This window comes from Ursus arctos, unplaced genomic scaffold, assembly GCF_023065955.2.
Source record: "Ursus arctos isolate Adak ecotype North America unplaced genomic scaffold, UrsArc2.0 scaffold_17, whole genome shotgun sequence".
NCBI lineage: Eukaryota > Metazoa > Chordata > Mammalia > Carnivora > Ursidae > Ursus > Ursus arctos.
Window position 1 is genome coordinate 56,137,046 of NW_026622841.1, and position 22,862 is coordinate 56,159,907.

The 22,862-nt window shown below is 37.6% G+C and overlaps 1 protein-coding gene across 2 annotated transcripts in view; it reads left to right on the forward strand.

The window, feature by feature from the left end:
* Nucleotides 1-22,862, forward strand: part of RALBP1 (ralA binding protein 1) — a 54,518-nt gene that overhangs the window by 14,046 nt on the left and 17,610 nt on the right. For both annotated transcript variants that reach the window (XM_026495988.4, XM_026495987.4), the window contains exons 2-4: nucleotides 17,035-17,333; nucleotides 19,541-19,999; nucleotides 22,500-22,849. In XM_026495988.4, the coding sequence (XP_026351773.1) occupies nucleotides 17,090-17,333; nucleotides 19,541-19,999; nucleotides 22,500-22,849 (1,053 nt within the window). In that variant the 5' untranslated portion in view covers nucleotides 17,035-17,089. The remainder of the gene's footprint in view (nucleotides 1-17,034; nucleotides 17,334-19,540; nucleotides 20,000-22,499; nucleotides 22,850-22,862) is intronic.

Below are 22,862 nucleotides of genomic sequence, written 5' to 3' on the forward strand. Positions count from 1 at the left end.
GAATTGATTGTTAAATTAATTCAAAAGCACTAAAAATCGAGAGGCAGATATTGTGACAGGTTGAGAATAAAACTGCATACCGTTGCCGTTGTTTAAAAATGGGGTGTGTGTGTCAGTTACTGGAATAGTGGTTTTGTGTGACCAGGACTTTCCTCTTAACCTTTTCATAAATAGGAATCTTTCACTAACCTGCCAGTGGTGGGTGCTTTTAGATAAATAGAGCTGGATAAGGAGCTACTAAAGAGAAAAGAGAGCTGGGGAAGATGAGGAAAGAAAGCTCCCCTTCCCTGTACTGTGAAGAAGACTTTGTAAGGAAGATTCATAAATTATAGCGGTAATTTTAAGTAGTTTCTCCTGAAGTCGAAATAGTGAATCAAGAACTTTGACTTTCTGCTTAGGAAACTTATGGAAAACAAAAGTGTGAATATAAAAATGGAGAAAAGGCTCATTGAAGTCCATTTTGTATCCTACTAGTATGGTAACAAACAATTGAAAAGCAGCAGATACCATCTAAGTTTTTCAACTTACGTTTAGCATTTAAAAAAATGTATATTATGAGTATATTATAGTCTTAAATGTATATTTAATACATATTTATACTGTTGCTTGCTATTTACTGAGTATAAATAATACTCTTATTTGATATTTCAGTATTAATATACTTTTAAATGTATGTTAAAGAGTATATTATGACATAGAATTTAGTTTCCTCAGGTTTTCCTTAACGTTACTTTTTTTTTTTTAATTAAAAGACTTTTTAAAGCAGTTTTAGGTTCAGAGCAAAATTGAGCAGAACAAGAAAGATTTCCCATATACCCCCTTCTCCCCGTTATCAGCACCCCCCCCCACCAGAGTGGTACATGTTATGCTTGATGACCCTATATTGACACATTATAATCACCCAGTCCATAGTTTACATTAAAGCTCACCCTTGGTGTTGTACATTCTGTGGGTTTGGACAAATATATAAGGACATGTATCTATCATTATGGTATCACACAGTGTTTTCACTGCCCTAAAAATCCTTTGTGCCCTGCCTGTTCTTCCTTCGCTTCCTCCTCCCCTCCCCCAGCCACAGCAACCATTGATCTTTTAGCAGTTTCCATAGTTTTACCTTTTCCAGAATGTCATATAATAAGAATCAGTACAGTATGTAGCCTTTTTAAGTTGGCTTCTTTCACTTAGTAATAGGTGCTTACAATTCTTCCTCCATTTAAGAATCCACTCATTTATTTTTAGCACTGAATTCTATTATCTGGATATACCACAGTTTATCCATTCACTTACCAAAGGACATCTTGGTTACTTTTAAGTTTTTGCAATTATGAATGAATGTAATTCTCTTAAGTTAGCTGCCATTAACATCTTTTTTGTTTGTTTGTTTTAGAGAGAAGGCAAGAGAAAGCTAGAGTGTGTGCGTGCAAACGGGGTGCGGGTGTGCAGAGGGTTAGGGGAGGGGGGAGGGGAGAGGGGAGAGAGAATCCCAAGCGTACTCCATGCTGAGCATGATCATGACCTGAGCTGAAACCAAGAGTCCAGTGCTTAACCAACTGAGCTCCCCAGGCGCCTCAGCTACCATAAACATATTATGTATATGTTTATATGTGTACGTAAATTCTCTTATTTCAGTAAATACCAAAACACTTAGGAGTGTGATTGCTGCATCGTATGGAAAGAGTATGTTTATTTTTTTTAGAAACTGCCGAACTGTTTTCCAAAGTGACTGCCATTTTGCATTCCCACCAGCACTGAATAAGAATTCCTTTTGTTCCATATCCTTACCAGCTTTTAGTTTTGTCAGTGTTTTGGATTTTGGGCAATCTAATAGGTATGCTTGCTTGCTTTCTTTTCCTGGTAGTTTTTTAAAATTGAGGTATAAGTGACATATAACATTTTATTTATCTCCGGTGTACAATGTAATGATTCCATATTTGTGTACATTGGGAAATGATCACAAGAAGCCTAGTTAACATCCATCATCATACATAGTTACAAAAAACAGTTTTTCTAAGAAAAATAATTTTTTTTAAAGATTTTATTTATTTATATGAGAGAGAGAGAGAGACAGACCACAAGCAGGGAGAGGGGCAGAGGGAGAAGCAGACTCCCCTCTGAACAGGGAGCCTGATGTGGGGCTCGATCCCAGGACCCTGAGATCACGACCTGAGTCCAAGGCAGACATTTAACCAACAACCGCCTAGGCGCCCCTTAAAGAAAAATAATTTTTTAAAAATCTAGATTTGTTTTATCAGGTTCATCAGTTTACAATTCCTTAGGGACATGATATGGAGCAGTTTTCATGTTTGTCATTTATGTATCTTCTTTGATGTCTCTTGTCTTTTGCCCATTTATAAATTGGTTTGTTTTCTTATTGTTGAGTTTCAAGAGTTATTTGTACTTAACTCTTTGTACATGACAGTCCTTTACTATATTGTAGTCTTTAGAATATTTTCTTCCATTCTATGGCTTGTCTTCTCATTCTTGGTCTTAAATCTCTTAATTTTTATGTTCACTCTCCCTCTTTCCCCTCTCTTTTTCTTGCAAACTATTAACTAAAGAAACTAAATTTTATACCCTATAGATTTTGAGTCTTAGATTAAGGTTATTTGCTTATTTTTGTAAGGCTGGTATATGTGTCCATCAGAGAGAACATTAAGGTGTAGTTTCTTTCTTTTTCTTTGTGAGATCTTAGCAGCTGTTGAAAAGCATTGCCAGTATCCATTTTTAAATTGCTGATTAAGTGGCAATAGTCCTTCATTTCTTTGTTTATTAGGTGGAAGATATTACCAAAAGAAACTTGTTGCATCAACACTTTGTATAGGAAATTCAGAATAAATGCTTTCCCCCCTTTATTTACCAGCTATTGTAAATAATGAGATGGTTCTCTAGTATCCTCCGAAGTGACCAATGAGTTTTATTTTTGAGTATCATTGTGAACTCATGGATTTAAATATATTTGATACATTTTAGTTCACTGCAATTATTTTATTAATTTTTGGTCAGTGGGAGCATCTTCTTGTTGGCTTCTGAGTCCTTTCTTTTGACTTGATTCCAAGCATCTTTCATAACTCTTTACTTCTTTTATGACATGGTATTTCAGCCTCATCATGTATATATTCTGCTCTTAGACCTGGTATCATCTAATCAAAATACCTAATAGTTCCTAATAGTGTGTTATGTTGTTAGGTTCACACAACTTAATATGTATTTATGTCATGACAATTTAGTAGACATCTGAAAAAAAAATACATAATTGAAAGAGAAAATAATATTTTTATTTCATTCTTAAATAACTAAAATTAATGGTTTGCCTGTGCCTGCTGGATACTGTACATATTAATACTTTGTAATCAGATTGGACATTGCCACTCTCATTTCTTGTCTCATGTTGATTTTCGCATGGTACTTTAAAAAAAATTGTGGCAACTACTCCCCAAAATCTCACTTCACAAAGATATGTCATTGAAAGGAATGTCATTCAACCTAATGTTGAAACTGAACTTCTTTTAGTTTGTACGGTGTCTGAAAGATGTTGGATGCTACTGCTTGTCTCAAATTGAAGATACCCCATGGCTCCTGTATGGACTTGGCTTATGATGCTCTGGGTGCCTCAGCGCACTGTTTGGGAACCATAGACTAGATACTTCTGTCCAGTTTCTGTTGTAACCAGTGGTGTGCATTTTAAGTTTATTGTTTTGTTTCTGTTTTTGTTTTGTTTTGTTTAGTAATCTCTACACCTAACATGGGACTTGAACTCACAACCTCCAGATCAAGAGTTGCATGCTCTTCTGACTGAGCCAGCCAGGTGCCCCCAATAGTGTGCATTTTAAAAGTTATTGTTAAATAAAGTTTGTTGGTCCTTCCACTCTCCAGTTAAGTTCTCATTTAAGATTTACTTGAGAATAGATTATGTGATTATGAAATGTGGCAGGAAAGAGGCCTGTCTCCGCACGCCCCCTAAAGAATATACCATTCCTTTAAAAATGTTCTGTTTCTCTGTTAAGTACCGAGTGATATTTATTATGATTTTTTAAATGAGAAAACTTTTTTGTCCTTTGTATTAGAGTGACAGCTAGTGATAGCACTTTTGATTTTGCTTAAAGACAATAGTCCGGTGTGGGTTTTCCCCTGATATTTAATAAACATACATACTCTTTGATTTGGACAGCTGTATGTAGGATTAAATTGTGTCCTTTCCAGTCTTCCACCTTGGAGGCAGAAGGTGGAATTATTTTCTATATGTTTTAGCTGCTCATTTTCTAACACCTGACATTCTCTTTTTTTTTTTAATTATTTATTTTAGAGAGTGCGTGAGCAGGGGGAGGGGCAAACAGAGGTGGGAGGAGCAGACTCCCTGCTGAGTGGGAAGCCCCCGGGGGATGGGGGGACTCAGTCTCAGGACCCTGAGGTCATGATCTGAGCTGAAACCAAGAGTCCGAGGCTTAACTGACTGTGCCAGGCGCCTCAACACCACCTGACATTCTAATCCTCAGAGTCTGAACTTTCACTTTCACTTTAAAGCTATGCTCTTTATTTTGTTATTTTTGATACTGAAGTCCAGTTGACACAGAATGTTACATTAGTTTCAGGTGTACAGAATAGTGATTCCACAACTCTGTATGTTATACAGTGCGCACCACAAGTGTGGCTACCATCTGTCACCATACAACGCTATTACAATACCATCGACTGTATTCCCTGTGCTGTACCTTTCATCCCTGTGATTTATTCACTCCGTAACTGGAAGCCTGTGCCTCCTACTCCTCTTTACCCATTTTGCTCAACCGCCCACCCCCGTCCCCTCTGGCAACCATTAGTTTTGTTCTCTGTATTTATGAATCTGTTTCTTTTTTGGTCTCATCTGGAGGTTGATTATACAGATTGCATTATGTCAGTTTCCTGAACTAACTAGTTTTTTTGTTTTCTTGTCATTAGCTGTATGTTAGATGTCAGCATTGAAAAGGCATTCATACGTTCATTTTCATTGTAATGAACTTCCTAATTTTACGTTTTAAAATTTTCTTTTACACATATATCTTGTCTTAGGTAAATTGTTTTAATCAGTGACACTGAGAATGTTGGGGAGCTGAGTGGAAGACATGAAATCACTATGTCATTCAGCGAATTTCTGTGAGTGGCTTGTGGGACTCTAATGTTTATTTGTTTGGATAATCTCCTGGGGATAGGGAAGAAACTAAAGATTAAGTCTGATAAATAATATATAAGAAAGGTACAGAAAAGAAACAGTAACTCACATAAAGAGTATTAATCTCTATTAAAGTACAGCCCTAAACAAATGTTAGAAGATCTGAAAGGACTAATTATATAACAGCTGAATTGGATGGCAGTTGGTCTATAGGGATGTGTTGTCAATCCTGTAAATGTGAATACGAGTTTGCATTTCCTGGGCACAGGTCATAAACCTCAAACATACTGTCATGGGAGGAATTTCATTGTTGATGATATGAACTACTCTAAACTTTATCTGCTTCATTTGAAGGATTATATCTGTCCCATTTTGTTTATAAACTTAAAAACATTTTTTCTTGGACAATAATATTGATATTTTAAGAGAAATCCCTTTTCTTTTATTTCTTTTTAATTTTTTAAAGATTTATTTATTTGAGAGAGAGAGAGAGAGTGTGTGTGCGTGTGTGTGTGTGTGTGTGTGTGTGTGCAAGTCGGGGGAGAGGCAGGAGGAGAGAATCTCAAGCAGATTCCTGGCTGAGCATGGAGCCTGATGTGGGATCATGACTTGAGCTACAGTCATTCTTGGACACTTAACTGACTGAACCACCCATGTGCCCCTTTTATATGATTTTAAAGTAAGATTGGCAGGGGCGCCTGGGTGGCACAGCGGTTAAGCGCCTGCCTTCGGCTCAGGGCGTGATCCCGGCGTTGTGGGATCGAGCCCCACATCAGGCTCCTCTGCTATGAGCCTGCTTCTCCCTCTCCCACTCCCCCTGCTTGTGTTCCCTCTCTCGCTGGCTGTCTCTATCTCTGTCAAATAAATAAATAAAATCTTTAAAAAAAAAAAAGTAAGATTGGCAGTATTCCTTTTTTGTAAGACGTGATTTTCTAAAGTTTTTTTTTTAAAGATTTTATTTATTTGAGAGAGAGAGAGAGAGAGAGCATGAGTAGGGGGAGGGGCAGAAGGTGAAGTAGACTCTTCACTGAGCGGGGAGCCTGATGTGGGACTTGATCCCAAGACTCTGGGATCATGATCTGAGCCGAAGGCAGATGCTTAACCAACTGAGCCACCCAGGCGCCTGATTTTTTTGTTTTAAAAATGTATCAGAAAAATTCATAAGATAGTTTAAGGTATCAAATAGTACTTGTGCAGAGTTACTACAGGGGGCTGAGACTGTTGTCCACAGAAGACCTGCCTGCCGGGTCTGTCCTTGGCTGGTGTTGGAGAACTTGACTATTAAGTTTCCTACAGTATGTAAAACTTTCCTAAATGAGAATAGTGGCTTACTGTGTCTCAACTGTTGGTAAAAGCGGTGTGGTTTCTGCTGAATACCTGCTTTCTTTCTGGGAGTCTGGAATTCTGGTACATAACTCGGCTCCACAGAGACCTTGGGCTCAGTCTAAGGAGCTGCCCCGCAGACGACACTTCACATGTTACTGTTGCTGGAAGGAAGAGTTCAGCTTGTTTCTGTGACCCCACTGCAGGAGGATTCTTGGAAGCTTGAGCCTGGTGTCCTCTGGACTTCTCTCCACTTGCCTTTTCCTTGGCTATTTTTGGTTTGCATCCTTTCATGTACTAAATCTCAGCCATGAGTATGACTCTGTGCCCAGTTATGTGGGTCATGGAGTGATCTTGGAGGCCCCCCAGTGCGGTACTGAAAGACACTGTAAAACCCTATCTCATTCTTGCATCCCCCAGTCTTATTTTTTTCCTTTTAGCTATTTCTTTGTTATTTATGTCCTTATTTCTAAATGATAAACTGCTATTTTATTTATTTATTTTGTTTTTTAGATTCCAGTTTTAGGTATGGTGTATTAACTGGGTGTTATGGTAGATGATGATTTAGGTCTCATAGCCTTTCCTGAATTCCCTCCCTTTAGCCCTCTGATATAATCATGCCTGTCACAGTGTTTGACTGAATCAGTGTTCATTGTTTTCGTTATGATGACTGGATAAATATTGTGTAATGCCGAGCCAGGCAGTAGAATACAATTTTGTTTTCTCATCTACTTTTTAATTTTCCTAACAGTTAATGGTTATCTCTTATTTTTAATTTGTTTTTCTATTCTGTTCCTATGACAGATTTATTCCAAAAGCTCCAGCAGCTCTTTACCAGATCTTACTATTCTTTTCCATGTGTCCAGAGGTCTGTAAATCTCATTGTCCTCGGGAGCTCTTCTTCCTCCTGTGTCACTGTGAACTGTGTCACTAGTTGGTCACATGCCTGCTTTTCCTGGGGCTGCCTTTGCTGCTTTCCAGGGTTGCACTCAGGTCGTTGGGATTCTTGAGTAAGTGTATGGGAAGTACCTTCCTTGACACTGTGTGTCTGAAAATGTCTTTATTCTCCCTATATGCTTGCTTTCTTATTTATTTATTTATTTATTTAGTTTATTTATTTATTTGACAGAGAGACACAGCCAGCGAGAGAGGGAACACAAGCAGGGGGAGTGGGAGGGGAAGAAGCAGGCTCCCAGCGGAGGAGCCTGATGTGGGGCTCGATCCCAGAGCACCGGGATCACGCCCTGAGCGAAGGCAGACGCCTAACGACTGTGCCACCCAGGTGCCCCAATTCTCCCTATATGCTTGGAACTAATTTTCTTTCAGAATTTAGAATCTACTTTCTTTACTGTCTTTAAATTTCCAGTGTTCCTGTTGGCAAATTGTCCCTGATCCTTTGTAAGTGCTCTTCCTGGAGGAATCTATTTTAGTATCCTCTTTCTATCCCCTTGTGCTCTGAAACTTCATAACGTGCTTTGGTGTGGGTCTCTTCATTTATTGTGTGGGGTGCTTAGTGGTCTCTTGTGATCTGAGCACTCTTATCCTTTAATTTTGAGAAATTTGAAGAACAGAATACATTGTGTGTGCAGATACTGTTCACAAAATTTGGCATTCCCAAATAGTAGGTTAATACTGAGTAGAGTTTCAGTATGTAATATATTAATGAGTTAGTATTTGGGTTCTCTTGTAGAGATTTAGGTTGGAGACTCTTAGTTTACTGCTTATTTTTAAAAACTAGAAAAACAAGGAAAAGCTGCTTCTAATGAATTTTAGCTTGGTATTTATTAATAAAGAGCATTTATAAAATGCTGAATTTGTTTGACTTGTAAACTAGTTCAGCAGGTTATTGGTTTTCTGGAATAGGTCTTTTTCTGTGTTGATATTATCAAGTTTAATAAACCATTAGAGTTATTCTCGAAAGCTCATTTCAGGAGACTTTAATTTAGCAATCTTTCTTTCTTCCCTACTTATATTACTTTGTCCTTTTGCATGGGTGAGTGATTCTTATTACATGTACTGATTAATACTGATACCTGAGTAGAAAAGACTATTTTAAGAATAGTGTATATCATAGTTCTTTGGAGAAAAAGTGAATGTTTTTATGCCACTATTTAGTTAAATTGAGTCTAGTTTTATGAAACTTTTTTTTGCTTATAAATTATTTTTTTGCTTATAAATTAAAACTGTCATAAAAGTGCTTTACACTTTTAGTACTTTTTGTCAGATGTCGAAGAAGTAACATTTTTTATCTTTAGTATAGTGTAACCCCTGCATTTGTACTGTATTTTATATGCCATATATATACTTTAATATTTTAATGTTTGTGCAGTAATATTTTCAATTTGTTTAACCACTTTGCTTCTAAGATTTTGCCATCTCATGCCCTTTTTTTCCTTTACAGTTTTAAACACGTTTCTTCATTAAAAACTATGGTGACGAAAAAACCCCATTTTTTTACCTGCAGTTCTCTCTGGAGGAAAGATTAAAAGAGACATTCCTATTGTAGTGATTTGGGGTATAGGGGCAGTGGGATGTTTATGGTAGGGGTGGGAGTAGGAATATTTGAAAAGGAGGTTCTGTATTTTTTAATGGCTCATGATCACAGTCATCTCTGTGTGTAGCATCCATGGCTTTTCCCTTCTGTGAGATTTTATTGAGATATAATTGATATTCAGTGAAATGTATAGTTTAGTAAATTTTAACAAATGTGTACATATATATAGCCCACATGCCTGTTAAGATATAGCACATAGCTGTCAACCCAGAAAATTCTCTCCTGCTGTTTTGTCCTCAGTGCCTGGTTCTGCCCCACACCCTCACAACCACAGTTTTAAATTCTTTTGAATTGTTTCAGAACTTCGTATAAACAGAACCATACATTATGTGATCTTTGTGTCTGGGTGTGCTGACTTGAAATCCATCTGTTTTGTTGTGTGTAGGAGTAGTTTGTTCCTTCTCAAAAACGCTAATATTTAAAAAATGCTAATATGAGTATATTGTAGTTTCTCTAGTCTCTTGATGAAAATGTAGACGTTTCTAGTTTTTATGAATAAAGTTACTCTGATCATAAGTCTTTGTGGATATGTTTCCATTTCTCTTGGGTAAATAGCAGTGGAATTGCTAGGTCATATAGTAGGATTTAACGAAAGATACTGTCAAACACTTTCCGAAAGTGGTTAAACTTTACATTCCCACTGGCAATGTATTAAACTTCCTGATGTTCCACATCTTCACCAGTGTTGGGAATGATCTCGTTCCATTTAAATTTCAGCCATTCTAGATAGTGTTTTTTGATAGTTTACCCGGTTTTAATTTGCATTTCTTCAGTGTTTAGCGAGTTGGAGCTTTTTCGTGGGCTTCTTGACCAGTCATATATTTTTCTTTGTAAATTGTTTGCTCAACTCTTTTGCCCATTTTTTTTTTCTGGATTGTTTGTCTTTTTATTATTGAATTGTAAGGAGTTCTTTATATATTATGGATATAACTTTTTTGTCAGGTATGTATTCTGTAAATGTCTTTTCCAAGACTGGCTTGACTATTCATTTTCCTAATAGTGTTTTTTAATGAGCAGAAGTTTTTACTTTTGATAAGGTCCAGTTTTTCCATCTTTAGTGTTACAGTTAATGTGTTCTGGTCCTGTCTGAGAAATTCTTAACCCGATGTCTCAAAAATCTGTTTTTCTTTAGAAGTTTTATAGTTATTGGCTTTTAAATTTTGCATGTATGATTTATCATGAATTACATTTTGTGTATGATGTGACAGAGTGGCTTGAGCTTCTCTTTTTTTTCACATGGTTATCCAACACCATTTGTTGAAGACTTTCCTTTCCCCTATGAATTCCTTTGGAGGCTTTATTGAGAATCAATTGACTATATGGGTCTCATTCTGAATTTTGTTTTGTTTCACCAACGTATTTGTCTTTCCATACTCCAATACCATACTGATTAATTTAACTTTAATAACTGCACTTTTTCAAGATGGTTTTGGCTTTTCTAAGTTTTGTGCATTTCTAAAAATTTTAGGATCAGCTTGTCAATTTCTTTCAAAAAGCTTGCTTTTTTTAAAAATCTTATTGGTGTATAATTTACATGCTGTAAAATGCACCCAGTTGGAAGTGTACAGTTATTGTGTTTTGACAGTTGTGTATACCTATGAAACCATCACCACAATCATGATGTAGAACATTTTATCACCCCCCAAATTCTCTTTTACTTCTTTGCATTCACTTTCCCGGCCTACCCCATCTGGCCAACAGTACCTCTGATTGGCTTTCCATCACTACAGATTAGTTTTGCTTCTTTTGGAATTCCATATACATGGACTCATGCAGTGTGTATTCTTTTGTGTCTGGTTTTTGGTTCATTGTATTTAAGACTCATCTGTGTGGTTGTATCTGTCAGTAATTCATTCTTTCTTATTGCTGAATAATATTTCATCATGAGGATATATCATAATTTGTTAACTTTTGCTTTTTGATAGATATTTGGGTCATCTTCAGTTTTTGTCTATCCTAAGTAAAGGTAACATGAACTTTCACTGACAAGTCTTTGGGTGCGCTTACATTTTCATTTCTCTTAAGTAAATACTTGGAAGTGGAATTGTTAGGTGATAAAAGTGTATGTTGGGACGCCTGGGTGGCTCAGTTCCTTAAGTGTCTGCCTTCAGCTCAGGTCATGATCCCAGAGTCCTGGGATTAAGTGCTGCATTGGGCTCCTTGCTCAGCAGGGAGTCTGCCTCTCCCTCTGCCTGCTGCTCCCCCTGCTTCTGACAAATAAATAAAATCTTAAAAAAAAAGTGTATGTTAATTTTACAGGAAACTATTAAGTACTTTTTCAAAGTGATTGTGCTGTTTTAACTTACTGTCGGTAGCAGATGAGAGTACCAGTTGCTCCACATTGATGTCCACACTTGGTACTGGTAGTCCTTTTAATTTTAGTGATTATAGTAGGTATATAGGAGATAATGTGATTTTAATTTGCATTTCCTTGAAGAGTATGATATTGAGCATTGTTTTCATGTGCTTTTTGATTATTTGTGTATTTTCTTTGGTGAAGTATCTGTTTGTATCTTTTGCTTGCTGTTATTATTTGCTTGTTATTTTTTAATTAGTTTGTCTTATTGATTTGTAAGATCATATATATCTTATAAATTGTATATATACATATGCATGCTTTTTCCTAAAGAAACGAGTTCTTTGTCAGATATATGTATTACAAATATTTTCATCCAGTACATAGCTTGTCGTTTATTTTTCCTAATTTAATTTTCTTTCGGTGTGTAGATAGTAACTTTTGATGAAATCTCATTTTTCAATTTGTTCTTTTATGGTTTGTACTTTTTGTGTCCCAGCTGAGATATTTTTGCCTATATTTACTTGTTTTTGTCATTTACTGAGAGAGTTCTGTGATAATGATAATTGGGGATTTGTCTGTTTCTCTCTTTAGTTCTGTCAATTTTGCTTCCTGTATTTGAAGTTCTGTTGTTAGGCGTGTACATGTGTAGAATTGCGTCATTTATGACTGTGGGAATGTCCTTTATTTCTGGCAGTGCGTCTTGTCTTGCAGTCTGTTTTGTCTGGTATTGTAGTGATTCCACCTTTCTGGTGTTTTGTGTTTGTATGGTATATCTTTTCCATTCATTTGCTTTTAACTTGTGTAGTAATTATTTTTAAAGTGGATCTCCTATAAACAGCGTATTGTTGAATCTTGCTTTTTGTGCACTCTGATTATCTCTGCCTTTTTATTGGAATGCTTAGTCCATTGCCTGTAATGTAATTATTGGTTTTACTTCTATATTGCAGTTTGTTTTCTGTGTAATTAATCTTTTCTTTGGAGGTTTTCTTTTTTCTTCTTTTGCTTCTGGCTTCCCATGTGATCTCCATTAACACTGAGGTGGGGTGGCCTCCTTACCACTGGGTGATGGTGAAAATCCTAACTCTTCACTAGACCTCCTGAGACTACCCAGCAGGAATGGAGTGGGGCGCTTAGTTACAGTTTGGGGGTGGAAGTCCAGATTCTTCATGTGGTCTCCACTGACACCCTTGCAAGAGCAGAGCACTCTTACCAGCTGGCAGGTGTGAAGGGCCCAGCTCCCCACCTGGGGTACCCCTGTGACGGTACAAATCTAATCTCCCTCTTACTGGTGTGGTTGGGGCAGGACTACAGATTTTTCCTGGTGTTTGCCTGGAGCTGTTTACTAACTCCACTATTATCTAAAAGTTTTCATCTTGCAGGGCAACCCCTGTCCTGGTCCTTTGGCTAGAGAGAGCAGGCTTTTGTTGTTTAATCTATGCCCAGCAGTGTTTCTGGGTTTTGGACTTCGTGAGTTCCAAATCTGGAATGTAGAGGTAAAAAGAAAACTCTGGGAACTACCAGCTCTTTTGTTCTTGGAATCCTGAGGTCCCTAACCCACCAGCTGTCTTCACTCAGTCTGTTGTCTTTTTTTTTTTTAAATCTAGTATCCAGGAGTTTTAGTTGTACTTACCAAGAGGAGTTGGGGTAAGTATTCTTTTTACAGATATTTACAAATTTACATCAGTTCTTCTGTTGCCTTAGAAGTAGGAATTTCTGATTTTTGTTTTATTTTCTTACCTTTGGCTGTTCATACTCAGATTTACCATGGACCCTCTGAGACCGCTTCTGCGCTTTTATTTGGTGAAGTGTAGGCTTGCTGTGGCTCCCCAGTGCTCCAGTGTGTCCTCATGGAAACATATTGTTGCTTTTAATCATCCTGTATTCAGGCCTTCACCCCTTCAGGGATGCTGTTAGCTGCTGCCCTTCTTTCTACTCATTCTCAACTATAGGGGAAGCAAGTCAACAAATATTTGTCTAGAATAGTTTTTGCAAGATAATCTATTGAATGCCTTATGAACAAACCTGTCTTCTTTATCAGTCTAGGATGGAAACTAATGATAGTAAATGAACTGGGAGAACATGTGCGTGTAGGCATAAGTTACAAAGTGCTGCAGGGCAGGAGAGAACGACCTAAGTCTGTGTGGCATTTGGTTGTATATATTCCTGCCCTCACTCCTCTTACTGCCAGTTTTGTCACTTCCAGGCTTTGGAATTGGTGATGACTCAGCTCCCACATCAAGCCTGGTGTCCTCAGCTGGGCACTCAGTTGGCATTCAGTTCAGAACCCGCCTTATCTTTCCATGCCTTTCCTATCCTTCTTCCCAGGAACTGCTCCCACCAGACCAGGCTTGCTGCCATCCCACAAATAAGCCCCGTGTTTCTGCTTGTGTCTGTACCGTGCTGTCCCTCTAGGCATGCGTGTACTCTCTTCTTGGGTGTGAGACATGAAGGGCAGTGTAGTGGAAAGAATGTATGCTTCAGGGTAGATCCCAGTTTTACTTCTTGCTGTGTGACTTAGGTAAGTTACTGTGGCCCTCTAGCCGTGGCTCCCCCGTTTGTGAACCTGGAAAAGTACTTCTTTTCTCACAGGATGTACTAAGGTTAGTTAATGTATGTGAATGTTGCTGAAGCCACAGGAATTCAAATAAAGTTTGAGTTCCATTGCTTTGTTTCCTTAATTAAAATGTAAGGCTAAGGGTCACGTTCATTTCTTCTGGTCTTTGTCTCATCAGCAGTCTACAGTATGTTGAGAACATGGAAGAAACTGATTAGTTCATTAAATAGATGTTTGAGTACTTCCTGTAACGCCCTGTGTTGTGTTCAATGCTGGAGCTCACGAATTTGCTGGACAGATGGGTGCTCCGTTAATTAAAACAGCACAGTGCATGCAGTGCTGGAGGTGTGTTCCGGAGATTTGGGGAGCACAGGAAAGGAGTGATGAGGGAGGATTCCTGGATAAAGTGTTGCTGGAAATTATTCCTGTGTGGTTGTTGTTGTTGTTGTTGTTGTTGTTTTTAACAGCTCTATTTAGTTGTAATTTACGTACTATAAGATCCACCCTCTTTAAATGTGTAATTCAGTGATTTTTAGTAAATCAGCTGGTTTGCATAACCATTACCACAATCCAAATCTGGGCTGTTTCCATCATTTCAAAAAGATTCCTCATACCCACTTTCATCATGGTGAAGGATGGGTGTGTATTGGCCATACAGAAGTGTGGGAAGGAGGGCTGGCTTTCTGGGAGTGAAGATAGCATGTGCAAAGCCAGGGGAGCATAAGACAAAATGGCTCAGTGTGGAAGGAATGCCTGTAAGCAGGTTTATTTCTGTAGTTTACAGCTGTGCTCCTTCCTTCCAGCTGTGTTCTGGCTTCCTCGGTCCTTAGAGCTCAGTTTTCTCACCTGTGAATGTGTAACTGTGATGCTGTTGGGCTCTAGCTCTGCCTGAACTCTTAAAGCCTGTGATTGTCAAAATTTATGATGCCTTTGGTTGAAGAGAAATAGCCTGTATGTCTAAAAAACAATAGCCAAACAGAAAAACAGAAGAATTAGAGTGATGCTTACAGATCCTTTAATGATTGGAGAACTTTCTGCTCTTTTTTATGTTTTCCTGATTATATGAGCAATAATGCATACTGGGTAGAAAAATTGTGAAATGCAGGAAGATAGGAAGAAAACATAGGTCACTTATGATCTTATAATTCAGAGGTAATCGTTATTAACATTCTCTTGTTCTTATGATTTTTTTTTTTTAGAGAGGGAATGTGTGTGTATGTGAGTGAGGGAGGGAAGGGACAGAGGGAGAGGGAGAGAGAATCCCAAGCAGGCTAGAGGTCCAGTGCATAGCCTGACTCAGGACTTGATCTCATGACCTGAGATCACGACCTGAGTTGAAATTAAGAGTCAGACACTTAACTGACTGAGCCACCCAGGAGCCCCTGTTCTTAACGATTTTTTTGCATATATGTTCATATACTTAAATATTGATATTGTGCTGTAAATAAAGTTTTCCCCCACATTATTAAATAGTATTAAAAACATGATTTTAAATGCTGCATGATTTTTATGAAATTAAAAAAACACGGCCTGTGTATTTTTTAAAGCAATAGTAATAAAAGTAATAGAAGGACATGGTAAGTTTCAAACTATGTAGAAGGAATAAAAAAATACTTTTTCTCTCCCTCCCATTTTACCACTTCTGAGTTAACAGTAGTTGACTGTTTCTTAACATGCTTTCAGAAATTGTGTGTATTAATTTAGATTCTTTTATACAGATAAATCATAATTTAACTAATCTTTTATAGATAGCCATTAAGATTATTACATTTTTGCTTTTACAGTGCTGAAATGAATATTTTCATGTGTACATCTTTGAATTCTTATAAAAGTCTATCTGAAGGATAAATTCCTAAAAGAAATGCCTGGATCAGAGAGTACATTTCGTATTTTGATAGATACTGCCAAATTGCTTTTCAAAAAAGATGTGCTAATGTATACTTCTGTTATTAGTAGATATTCTCATGAGTCCCTCTTTGCTTGTATCTTTACCAACATTGGGTGTTATGAACTTTTTTGTTCTTTGCCAGTCTGATGTTAGAAAAAAGGTAACTTATTGTTTTAGTTTATGCTTTTAAAAATTAGAATTGTACTTGAACATTATTTTCATATGGATATTAGTCATTTTTCTATGAATTACATCATATCCTTTGTGTAGGTGTATTGATTTGTTCATATTTTAGTGATTTATAAGAACTCTTTGCTGTTTAAGGAACTTAGCTATTGCAAATTGCAATTTTTATTTTATTTTTTTACATTTGCTCATCTTGACTGTTCATGGTCAGATTTATTGGTCTTGCCATATAGGGCTTGTAGATTTCTTAAATTGCAAAATAACCTTAAAAGTAAGTGCAAAGAGAAACAAGTGATTCTGATAATTTTCCAAATGAGTATCATAAGGATATTAAAGGAATAAGAGCTAATCCAAGTAACTTTTGAACACTGTACCTAGACTGTAGTAACCTTTGTCTAGGGAAGAAAAAGTGAACAAATCTTGAGTTCTTACCGTGTTTGTCCTTTGCAGTGTCCGTTCTAGTGAATCTGTTTTGTGTGTATTTTAGGATTGAGCAAATAAGGGCTCCCTTGTTTCTTTCAACATAATTGCAGTATGAAATAAAATAGTTATTATCAACACACAAATGACTTAATATCATGCAATATAGAACTATAATTAGGGATCTATAATTGTGTTGAGTCATCAAATACATCACTACAACTGTTGTAAATTTTAATTATGATTCTGAATTATTCATGCATAGCTATATAAGTTGTCTTTGTAATTCATTATTTATAGTTGTTTGTTCATAACCTAAAGGAAAATAGTAAGATTTTATGTTGGATAGAGCAGTCAAAATGAAACCCCTTACAATGGGGACTTCTTTGTAAAAGGAACTCTGTATACTACTCTGAGAACTCTGATTTTCATTTGGTTTATCTTTCTAATACTTAAAGATGTAGTGCTTTCTACAAAAGCTCTTTGAGAACTGAAATGTGTGATGAATGGAAAATACCTTGAGATGATAAAATGAATATTTTTTAAGAGGGGTCGTGAAGAGAAATATTTTTGATTTGTAAATGCAGGATTACTCACCACATTTGTGTGTGTGTGGTGCTTTTGTGTTTGGTTGGTGTTAATGACCTTTTCTCCCTGTGTGCAGGTGTAATGGATAGGTAACAGAGAAACCCTCTTCACTGTCTCGTCAGGGAGGCAGAATGACTGAGTGCTTCCTGCCCCCCACCAGCAGCCCCAGTGAACACCGCAGGGTGGAGCATGGCAGTGGTCTTACCCGAACCCCCAGCTCTGAGGAGATCAGCCCTACTAAGTTCCCTGGATTGTACCGCACTGGCGAGCCCTCTCCTCCCCATGACAGCCTCCATGAACCTCCTGACATAGTGTCTGATGATGAGAAAGACCATGGGAAGAAAAAAGGAAAATTTAAGAAAAAAGAAAAAAGGAGTAAGTGCCATTTTTCTCTACACTTTTGATACATTTTAGATAAACTCTTACTCTAATCCCATGTACCTGCTATCTTCTGGGAATATGTCCAAAGACTCTTGTTTGATATTTTCTGTTCTTTTCTGGGTCTCAGTTTTTGTATACTAGAGTCATATTTTAGGGTTTTACTCTTGTAAATAAAAATACCAAATTTCCAGAAATGGTAAAGCTTTTTGGTGGAAGTTTCTTATATTGGTTATTTTAAATAATGTATAAGAAGTAGATATTGGAATTTGACTTATATAGAATATTACTTTCTTGGCTAGGTGTTGTGTAAGCCAGTTGGGGTAACTACACTTTATTGGAACTGTGAAAAAAGTAGTTATTTGTTTGTCTTAAGCAAATGCCATAATGTATTCTGTTTATAGTTCCTATTCAGTAGGAAAGATGAATTGTTTAAGCATAGCTCTTTAGTATGTTAAAAGCAGATCAGGTGAGTTATTTTGAGTATTGCTTTATTTTGAATTTTATGGTATTTTTAAGTTAATTTGTTTTTTGAAGCATAACACTGAGGCAGAATGCACAAATTGTACATAACTTGAATGAGTTATCACAAAATGGACATATGTCCTTGTAATTATAAGCATCTGTAAATAGAGCATTATCAGCACCCTAGAAATTCCCTTCCATTATCGGTTCAAAGGGAGTCCCCAACCCTTCCCAAAGGTAAGCTTCTTTCAAGATAGCCCGAAACTGCCTATTTTGAATTTATGTAAATGAAAGCGTATTTCCTTTTGCGTCTAGTTTCTTTCACCCAAAGTTATATTTGTTAGATTCATCCATGTTATTCCACGTGGCGGTAATTTGTTCATTTGTTTTGCTGGGTTTTGTTTCATTGCTTTAATATACTAAAATTTACTCTGCTGTTATTGGTCATTTGGGTTGTTTTCCATTTTTAGTTCATGAATAGGGCTTCTGTGAGTGTCGTTGTAGGTGTTTATACATTTCTATTGTGTATGCCTGGGAGTGGAGTTGCTCTCTTATAGGCCATGCTCATTTTAGCAGTAGTAGATCCAGCAAAACACTTTTCCAGAGTGGGTGTACCAGTTTACACTCACACCAGCAGTGTCTGAGAACTACAGTGGCTTTATATCATGCTATCATGCCCTTAAGGTTTCTGCCCTTCTGGTTGGTGTGGAGTTTGTGGTATTTTAAATAGAGGGTAATTTGCGAAATATTTTTAAATATTTGTTATGAAATAGCTTGTAAGGCAGCTGGCTAAAGAAAAGAATAGGAGACGGGGCACCTGGGTAGCGCAGTCGTTAAGCGTCTGCCTTCGGCTCAGGGCGTGATCCCGGCGTTCCGGGATCGAGTCCCATATCGGGCTCCTCTGCTATGAGCCTGCTTCTTCCTCTCCCACTCCCCCTTCTTGTGTTCCCTCTCTCACTGGCTGTCTCTCTGTCACATAAATAAATAAAATCTTAAAAAAAAAAAAAAAAAAAAAAAAGAAAAGAATAGGAGAATTATATTTGTCAACAACAAAACCAAACTAGGATAGTTCTTATACGATATAAAGCAAGCCTCAGTGTATGGAAACCAAGGCCGGTGATGCAGAGAAACGGGCCGATGCATTCAGCCACCATCGGGAGATGGGGAATTTCCTGGTTCTGTCCTCCACCCAAACGAGAATTTAGTCCCTGCTGTGGTCTCCAGAAAGAACTTAACAGCTAGTGACAAGAGGGCGGGCTGTGATAGGGCAAGGGCTGGAGCTTCCAAACAGCAGTGCCATTTTTGTCAGTGGTGTCAGATTGCTTCAAATTACAGGGACCCAATGTATGAAAAAAATCTGAAGTAAGAAGACATCGTCAGATGATGAAAAAACATTATATTATGGAAGGACTCTTTCCATTAGCCCTCTCTGTAGATCCTTTGTTGTGTATCATCATATTTGGTTTGCCGAAGTTCCAGCTAAAACCTGTTGTAAAGGTCACCGGCACTCTGCATTTCTCCTCCCTCTTGTGGTCAGGAGATGTCACTGCCACGTCTCATTTACCTGAGAAGATACCCGTTTCATTTCTGGCAGTACCCAGGAGGGATTGGCCCGGAAGTGAAAAGTGAGGTAGCCAGGGCCTGGTAGCAGTTTTTTTTGGGTCCTGTTTTTAGAAAGTTTATGGACGGTTTGACATTAAACAGATAGATGACTTCTGTTTCCTGCATTTCTTTGGCAGCTGAAGGCTATGCTGCCTTTCAGGAAGATAGCTCTGGAGATGAAGCTGAAAGTCCTTCCAAAATGAAGAGGTCCAAGGGAATCCATGTTTTTAAGAAGCCCAGCTTTTCTAAAAAGAAAGAGAAGGATTTTAAAATAAAAGAGAAGCCCAAAGAGGAAAAACATAAAGAAGAAAAGCACAAAGAAGAGAAACATAAAGAGAAGAAGTCAAAAGACTTGACGGCAGCTGATGTTGTTAAACAGTGGAAGGAAAAGAAGAAAAAGAAGAAGCCAATTCAGGAGCCAGAGGTGCCTCAGATTGATGTTCCGAATCTCAAACCCATTTTTGGAGTTCCCTTGACCGATGCAGCCGAGCGGACCATGATGTATGACGGCATTCGGCTGCCGGCGGTTTTCCGCGAGTGCGTGGATTACGTAGAGAAGTACGGCATGAAGTGCGAAGGCATCTACAGAGTTTCAGGTACTGGGGACACACGGTTCTCTTGGGCGTTTTTTAAAAATTCACTTCCGTTTCTCAAAGGAGGGAAGATGATTAGTTTGTGAGGAAAATTGTGCCATGGGTCCTAAGCCTCAATCATAGTCTCGGTCCTTCCAGTTGAACAGAAATCCCCCACGGCGTGTGTGTGTGTTGACAGTTTGCTTTTTTTATGATACTCCCTTCCATGAGGAGGCTTTCCACACAAGTTGTTCACAGTTTGCAGCAGCCCGGCTGAGTCTAAGCGAAGCAAATGAGTAGTGTCCCTTCCCTCTGGTGCGCTCAGACTCTGCCTTTTTCTTCTCGCCTCCTTCCTCTGTGAGCAGGGCTCAGTGTTGGGAGGGAGATGAGCGGGACAAGGACGGATATCATCCGGGGGAAGGACGCTTCTTGGCCAGGAGACACTTTTATTAACGTAATCATATTTCCTGAGTTCAGCTAAGGGACATACAAATGTTATTTGCTAAATGTTTGGCCCCAAATGCGAATGCTTTTGTCAGCCACGTGCAGCTGTTACATAGATTAGTGAAATTGATTTTCCATTTATTTATGTTCCCTACGTATGAAAATTTAAATTTCATATTTGGCAAGACTATAATTCATTCAGGTGTCTAAAATCAAGCAAAGTATATACTATAATACTATTTAAAGGAAAAAGATTATATTTCTTACAAAGTAGTAGGACTTTTGTACTGTATAGGCTGGAAGTCCTGCCTTGTGGCAGCATCGGCGCTCCAAATCATTACCTTCCTATGATTCAGTTTCTTAATACTGGAGATCTGTCTTATAAAACTTGTTGGTCACATGTTTTCATGATGAATCAAATCATACACCTTTAGAATATAGAAAGATTACACTGAGTTTTTCCATTTATTTGGTTCATATACATTTTTAGAGGGCAGATTTGGTATTTTTGATTTTTTGGGAAGGGACAGGCCTCTTTGGTAATTGGGGAACCCTTTACGTAGTCCCCTAGATAGCATGTCATCATTTAAGAGTATTTTGGCTAACATGCTATCATTTTATAGAAGATAAAGTCCACAAATTAGGCATTGAATTGGAATTTATAACTCTTGAGTAACATGAAAATAAACACATTTAAATGAATTTAAAAATTTGACTTTTAAAACTAATTAATGATAAATTGATTTTTAAAGATTTAAACAATACTACCATAGCTGCTTCTCTCACATGAGTTTGATAGGCAGGAAGGAATTTTGTTTTAGGTGAAAGTTTCTCTGAAGAGTTTTCTGCAGCTTTGTTCAAAGGCTTCTTTTGTCTTTGACCTATTTTTGATGTTTGCATTCTTTTGGAGAGTCGGAGCTGCAGAACTCCTCTATTTGTGTGTCAGAGCATTCAAACAGAGCTGTTCCCCTGATCATTAACTCCTGGAGGCTGAGCTTCTGCTTTGATCAATTTTTTAATATTTTTTAAGCTCTGACAGTGTGCTGAATGCAGCACACTGTGGATTAGAGTTTATGGCTGTGACTTTTCTTTCTTTGAATGCCCATAATAATACTGTTTTCTGCTGGAGATTTTTGGCTCTTAACTTATTCATATGTAAGTTCCAGTTTTAAAGCAAATATATACCATTTTGGATATGCTCTTCCTCTACATAGGACATTTTATTTGAAGTGTCCAGTTTTTAAAAAGAAAACATTTTGATAATTTCAGAGTAACAACAAACGAAATACATATTTTAATTGTTTATTTGTGCAGTGTTCTGGGTAGGCACTATGGGGGAGAAAAATTAGATATATAGAGAGGAGATCTTTGCTAGGAATTTCACTTGAAGTTATCACTCCCTATGTTTTACTTATATTGTCATAAAAATAAGAAAATAGGAATTATTGAGGCACCTAGGTGGTTCAGTCGGTTAAGCCTCCGAGTCTTGATTTTGGTTCAGGTTGTGATCTCAGGGTTATGGGATCGAGCCCCACGTCAGGCTCGACACTCAGCACCGAGTCTGCTTGTCCCTCTCCTTCTACTCCTTTCTCCCCCCCCAAATAAATAAATAAAATCTTAAAAAAAAAAAAAAAGAAAATGAGAATTATTTTCTAACTTTTCTGCCTCAAAATGAAGATTATACAAAAATAAGCTTTCTCTTCTTACTTTCATAGTTAGAGTTACTGATTTTATTTTGTCAGTGCTGGATATGTTACAGACTTACTGTAATGGAAGGTTTTCACATAAGGTAAGGAATGCCAAAGCCCGGATGTAAGCACTATTGATACAAAATGCTGTTTAGATTAGATGACACTTGAGTATTTGCATCGACCATTGCAGTCTCTGGGCCTTAATCTGTGGCTTTTTCAAATGATTGGCCTAAAGTTCAAAGTATTAAACACAACAGGAAGCTACTTTGTACTTTTATGAGCAGTCACTGGCACTGAATCCACATCACTTAAATGCAGATTGGACTAAGGACTTAAAAACTTATATTTTCTTGATTATCTCTTTCTCTTTGAAATTTGAATGTTTTTAGGAATTAAATCAAAGGTGGATGAGCTGAAAGCAGCCTATGACAGAGAGGAGTCTCCAAATTTGGAAGAATATGAGCCTAACACCGTAGCCAGTTTGTTGAAGCAGTATTTGCGAGACCTTCCGGAGAATCTGCTTACCAAAGAGCTGATGCCTCGCTTTGAGGAGGCTTGTGGGAGGAGCACAGAGAGCGAGAAGGTGCAGGAATTCCAGCGCTTGCTCAAAGAACTGCCAGAATGTAACTATCTTCTGATTTCTTGGCTGATCGTGCACATGGACCATGTTATCACGAAGGAACTGGAAACAAAAATGAATATACAGAACATTTCTATAGTGCTCAGCCCGACTGTTCAGGTACATGGCTTTC